Below are 6,299 nucleotides of genomic sequence, written 5' to 3'. Positions count from 1 at the left end.
ATGAATACCCTTTAAAGATGATAACGACTCTAAATCCGCAAATACTCAGTTTCATTACAGTATAGCAATGAAAAGTAGATTTAAAAAAATTATTCTCTCCACAGAAGTTACATTACTCAATAATAGCTCAAAGTTACAAACAATGTATTCACCAATGTTCTGCCATGTTCTGCTGCTGCTGAGGACAGGGCTCTGATGTGAGCCGCTTTTAAAGTAGCAGTGTCACACCCGCTTTGCTGATGCAGCTCTGCTCACGTATCAGTATAAAAGCGCATGCCGTTTCTAAGTAAGTTACGTCTGACCAGAACTGAACATCCACAACACTTCAAGGTGAATCTACAGAGAATCCTCAAGTGGACTTTTGGTAGGCAAAGTTTTCTTAAGTGGTGCTTAGAGCTTTTTGGATGACAAAAAAAACAGATTAACAATAGAAACAATAGAAAGAAAGAATAGATGTCAATTGCTGATGTAAACAACATGTCAACATGTAAATTACTATGTTTCTTAAATATTTCAGTTTTACAGCCTGAAAATCACATTATCTTGGAGGCAATGTTTGGGCATTAATATCATGAAAAGTATTGTATTATTCATAGGCTGCCTAAACTTTGTAGGGTGGAAGACAAACGTAACTTGTTTTGTATGCATTTGGTATCGATCATTCCATTTTTACTATATATTTATTATTTTGTACCAATATTTGAGCTGTTCACATATGATGGGCTTCAAAGGAAGGTTGTGCTTTTCAGTCATTTTTCAAAGGATGAAAATAGTATGTGGGGTAGGTAATATAGGCGCTTGAAAATCTATGTTCAAGTAACTTAGTGTTTGGGCATTTAGTGTACAAAGTGCCAATGTTGTAGGCTACCATAGATAAATAAATAAATAGAGTCAACCATTTAAAGAAAAAAAGAAAAATGCATTGGCATACAATGTTACCCAATGTATTTATGCATAATGAAACATGGTACACCATTGGCGCTTACTTACACAAAATGACTACACTGAGCTATTTCCATATAGATTTTTGTGTTCCTATAGCTACCCCAAATACCATTTTAGTTCCATGAACATTACAAAAAAAAAAAATCCTTAAAAATTAAGTATTATTTGTTTTTTTTGTTTTCATTAAAACATAACTTGGACTATAAGGTGTTAAGGTTTTAAGAATCTTTACAAAAGAAATTTAAAACAGTCAACAATAATTGTTCTGAAAAAATTGTTCAATGAAAAGCAATACCATGATTGCACTGTTTTACTTCACCTCTTCACACTACAGACTACACATTCACTCAAGTAGTAATTGCATTTTTGACAACTGCAAAACAAGCATTTCTCTACAGCTAAAACATATCACAAAATTGTATTGTTTCCCCAGGATAAACTATGGCATCAGCAATTACAAAGGCTACCCAGCATCTCTCCAGAGCATCAGATGGCCGAGATGACACAAAGCTGCTCATGCAGCCTTATGCCAACTGGGAAGAGTACCTGACCCCTGGGCCCCTGTCCATTGCAATAATGGGAGAGTTAGTCTTCATATCATCCAATGTCGATTTCTCCATCAACAAAAATCCACCCAAAGACGGCTTCAAGCACATCAGATACCCAGAATCCTTCCGAGCCTGCCTGATGCAAGTCTGCAATGCTGGCTGGGCAGCTTTCAACGAGGCGCACAAGAACATGGATCAAATCCGCCTCCACACTGGGAATGTGCCAAAGTACATCAAGGAGTCAGTGAAGATCCTCCTTCAGGACGACGATGAGCTGGTCCAGGCCCTTCTCCCTGACCAGCTTGAGAATATTGACCACATGTCACAGGACTGCCTGCAATTAGCTGAGCGGACGGAAAAGAAATTCATGAACGTCATTGAGTTGATCCAGGAGCTCCTTGAGGCGTGCACCAATGCCAAGCAGAGCTACGGTGAGGAACTTGAAACTGTCAAGCGCAAGATAGAGGAGGCGAAGCTACGCAAGAAGGCATCGGACGAAGCCAACGCACGTGCAGAAAAAGCTATGAAGGAAATGGATAAGCAGCTCAGCGATGCTCAAAGGAGCTTCAATGAGTCGATGGACTCTCTACCAACTGGGTGGGAAGTAGTTGGAATGAACCTGGTTGAAGGGCTCTCAGCAGGTCTCATGACTTATCTTAACTCAATGACAAGGGCCAGTGCAATGTCTTTGCTCACCAGCCAACTCTCACCTACGAATACTGGAATCACTTCGCAACCCCAGGGCATTCAACCACAGAGGCAGGCAAATGATCCATTTGCTGCAAACAATATCTTCTCCAAGTCAGCTGAACTTTTGTCTCACTGTGAATCTCTGAAAATGTTTGTTGGTGGAAACAGGCAGATCAACGAGGCAGAACTTTACGATCAACAACGTCAAAAAGCTAAATCAGATTTTCAAAAAAACAATTTCCATAGAATATTAACATCTATCCAATCTGAGAATGAATGTGAGCCAAAAGTGCAAGCTGTGCAAATCTGTCAAAAAGGCATTTCCCTGTGTGATAAGCTTGGTCAATACGCAGTGGAGAAGCAAGCTAGGCCTGAACTGGAACCTGCATCCGACCAGACTGCAAACCAGCTCATTTACCTGATTGATGAAATATATGGCCTGGCTCAATCATTTGACTCAAAGAGCAAACACATCACCAACACAGCTGCCTTCCCTGTTAAACCACCTCAGTTGATCCAAAGCCAAAGCCAAGCTGGTGGGCCAGAAACAAAGAGCGCCAGTCAGATGGCCACCGAAAACGCCCGACTGCGCATCGAGCAAAGTCGCGCCCAACTGGACGCGGTGAGAGCGATGTATCAGAAGAGCGCTGACAACATGGAGAAGAACAAACGGGAGCTGACTGAGATTCTGGTGATGATGAGAAACTGCGAGGTCAAAGAGATCGATTTCAAGACCACCATCAAGATGCTAGTGAAAGGTCTGGATGCCATGGGGAGGGTGAAGGAGCAATGGGAGAAAATGGTGCGATTCTTTCAGATGATGTCTAACATTATCAAGACCTGCCTGAAAACCTGTCTGGATAATTTCCTGAAAACAGCCTCAAAGGCCACAAACACATCTCTAAAGTACTCCTCGCGAATGTTCATGAAAGATATGATTTACAACCAGGCCTTCCAAGCCTCTAACATTGCCAGTCTGGTGAACATGATTTCGGGGACTTATGCTGAAGTCTCTGCCAAATACCTGATGGATCGTGTCAGTAGCCTGGGCAGGCTGATGGCCCTTGACCCCAGCAACCCACAATTCACAGCAGAGCGAACAGGTCTCCAGAACGCTTGTGAAGAGGCACAAGATGGAATAAGACGACTTGTCCTTGAAAACAAGCGGAAATTTGAGATGAGGACGCAAGACAGAATGAAGAAAATTGAGGGAGATCTACTTGCAGTAATGCCTCCACCACGCGAGGAAGAAACAAACAAAGTGAAGGCAATTGTTCAAAGTGCCTTCACAAAAGAAGATGAAGATCAATTTGTCTAAATCAGTGAACATGAATGGTCATCATTACCCACACTGGCATAACAAGTTTCCCTCTGCTCCTCCCCTCTACATCAACTATTCCTTTAAATCTACAAGGCCATGAGTTTGAATGCTTGCTTTGCTATCGCTTTCTAATAGTTTGTTTAATCAAGACTTCACAGAAATATACAAACATACTGTACTCATAAATGAAGAAAATTGAGGAAGATCTACTTGCAGTAATGCCTCCACCAAGCAAGGAGGAAACAAACAAAGTGAAGGCAATTGTTCAAAGTGCTTTCATAGATAAAGAAAAAGAAGAAGATCAATTTGCCTAAATCAGTGAACATGAATGGTCATTACCCACACTGGCATAACAAGTTTCCCTCTGCTCCTCCCCTCTACATCAACTATTCATCTAAGTCTACAAGGCCATGAGTTTGAATGCTTGCTTTGCCATTGATTTCTAATAGCTAATAGTTTGTTTAATCAAGACTTACTGAAGCACATACTGAAATACAAACATATATACTCATTTACAGTACATACATCAGACAATACTTGCTCTGCCATTTAATCATGATTCAACATTAATAATAAATGTTTTGTTACGCAAAAAGGAAGCTTGACTGTGTGTTTTCATGTGCTTCACCCATAGACAGTAAAATACATGGACAGAGCCACCCCAGACTTCATTAAAGCAAAATTAATGCAATCCTAAATAGCTTACCTGTGGACTTTCCCTTAGACTGCCTTCAGTTTCTTATCCAGAAAATATGATAACTCACCTAAATGAGAAAGTTATAACACACCAGTGAAATGATGAGTTGAGTTCTATTAATTCCGTCACAACAGTGTACAGGTAATGAAAAGTTACAAAGCAGCTATAACTGAATGGTTCATAATTGTATTTTTGCAACTATGTCAAAAAAGACCATGGCTATTTAACAAATTGATTTAACATACAGCATTCATAAATCTTAAATAAATATCTCCTAGAGCCCCAACCAACCATAAGATGTATTCCCCTTATTTTTTCTTTTCAGTATGCACATATTAAAAACCCCTCCAGATTAGCACAATAATATGCTTATAAAATGGTGTGTGCACAAGTGTGTGTCCATATTCACACTTACAGTACTCTCTAAGGCCATAGCTGACATCTTGGGCCTCATGGAGCTGTTCCTCGTAGTAGAGCAACCTCTTCAGCAACCTGTTTAGGCTACATGCTAGGTGAAAACTGTGTATAGCTTTGCCAAAAGAGTGATCAATTCAAGAAACTGTTCAGGCAACTGATAATTTGGTTCAGAGTTTTAGCAATTGTTTTATTAGTAATATTAGGCTACCTGAAGAGCCTGAAAGGTATTTGATACTTGGGCCCCAGGTTTGGTGACTGTGATTTTAAATGGTACTGCACGTAGGCCTACATTTTCCTTTCTGAACATCATTTACATCAGTTCTGAATATTCTTGTCAGGCTTGTCAACTTAAAGCCCATTTGATATTGTTTTTTGTAACAACTGCTGATTGCCTACATTCAGTGGTCTAGAGATTTCTTAAAAAAAAAAAAAAAAAAAAAATGCTTCTTTTCTTGTTTTCTTTAACCTTTAATAAAAAAAACAACAACAATATTTATTTTTCATTGAAATATTCAATGTTTTGAAAATGATATAATTGATAACTGTGGTGGTCAGTGGAGAGAGAGGACAACAACAGCTGTCAGAGAGAAGCCTTCTGGAACAGTCCTTGAAATGATCCTTCAACGGAATAAAGAGCTCTGCATTATTCTAGGTGGCAAAGTATACCTGTACTTTAAAGTATTCTGTATACTTAAATTATTCTTTAAAGTTACTCAGTGTACAGTAACTTCTTACTTGTTCATGACATGAAAAGTGCTTCCCACAACATGCCCAGTCCGTGGTACTTCTGACACAGGCATACTGGCTAGGTGTGCAGCCGAGAGCAAGGCTGAGACAGTGGCATTCAACCAGCCCTACTGAACCTACAGTACGTCACTCATGGGAGTGTTCATAATGGGAGCAGGCCTTTAAGAAGAAGATCATTTACAATGAGTAACTTATGTGTGATCTATGTGCTTAGTATAATCTTTTATCCGACCTTCAATACAAAATATCATTATAATCTGTTACTTCACTTAAATGCTCTTTTGAAAACACTTACTAGATGAACCCACCCGAAATTAGATGGTATTTGCTCAAAGTCTCAACCAACCAACTCTACTTAGTCTCCACAATTTTACAGGAATACTGTTTACATGTTAGACATGTTCTGCTTGTGGACTAGTACACCTCCTTGCAGTTCTTGTGGAGATTGTATTTCCCATGGCTTTCCTTGTCCAGATGTTGTAAGGCTTTAAGGAAGGCTGTTCCTTAAGGCTTAAGCAACCTCCTTCAATGGTTTTGCATGGAAAGATGTTAGATAACACACACATGGTAAAAAGAAAAAGAAAATGTTTTTCATCGGTGAAATGTGTAACATTTTGATTCACTATCGATTAGACTGTCTTACAGTTTCCTCCTCTCTCTCCTTGCTGTAACGTAACCCTAGTCGGCTGAGAGCCACTTGTGCTGGAGGATTTCCTCCAGGACTGGCCATTTGGATGGGTCTTTCTTCAAGCACCAGTGAATAAGATTATGGCATTCTGTGTAAGTTATATTGGTGTGACAGATGTAAAATACATTTATTTCTTAAATATTTTAATCAGTAACCAATCAGCATTTAGAAGTAGGCCTACCACAGAGGATGTGTGGAGTAGATTATCTGTTTCCATAGCAATCAACATGATTTTACTACAGTAAC

At 39.5% G+C, this 6,299-nt stretch overlaps 1 protein-coding gene across 1 annotated transcript; it reads left to right on the top strand.

The window, feature by feature from the left end:
- The first annotated feature begins 294 nt into the window (after positions 1–294).
- On the top strand, positions 295–3,932 carry LOC134062295 (uncharacterized). The gene is made up of 2 exons (XM_062518262.1): positions 295–364; positions 1,379–3,932. The coding sequence occupies exon 2, from the start codon at positions 1,387–1,389 to the stop codon at positions 3,499–3,501; it is 2,115 nt and encodes a 704-aa protein (XP_062374246.1). The 5' UTR covers positions 295–364; positions 1,379–1,386; the 3' UTR covers positions 3,502–3,932.
- The last annotated feature ends 2,367 nt before the right edge of the window (positions 3,933–6,299 follow it).

This window comes from Sardina pilchardus, chromosome 17 (assembly GCF_963854185.1).
Source record: "Sardina pilchardus chromosome 17, fSarPil1.1, whole genome shotgun sequence".
NCBI classification, from domain to species: domain Eukaryota; kingdom Metazoa; phylum Chordata; class Actinopteri; order Clupeiformes; family Clupeidae; genus Sardina; species Sardina pilchardus.
Note: the sequence above shows the minus strand (reverse complement) of the source record. Positions and strands in the feature narration are given on the sequence as shown.

Excerpts from the sequence above, each read along its gene's own strand:
- LOC134062295 (XM_062518262.1), top strand. The coding sequence starts at position 1,387 with ATGGCATCAGCAATTACAAAGGCTACCCAGCATCTCTCCAGAGCATCA.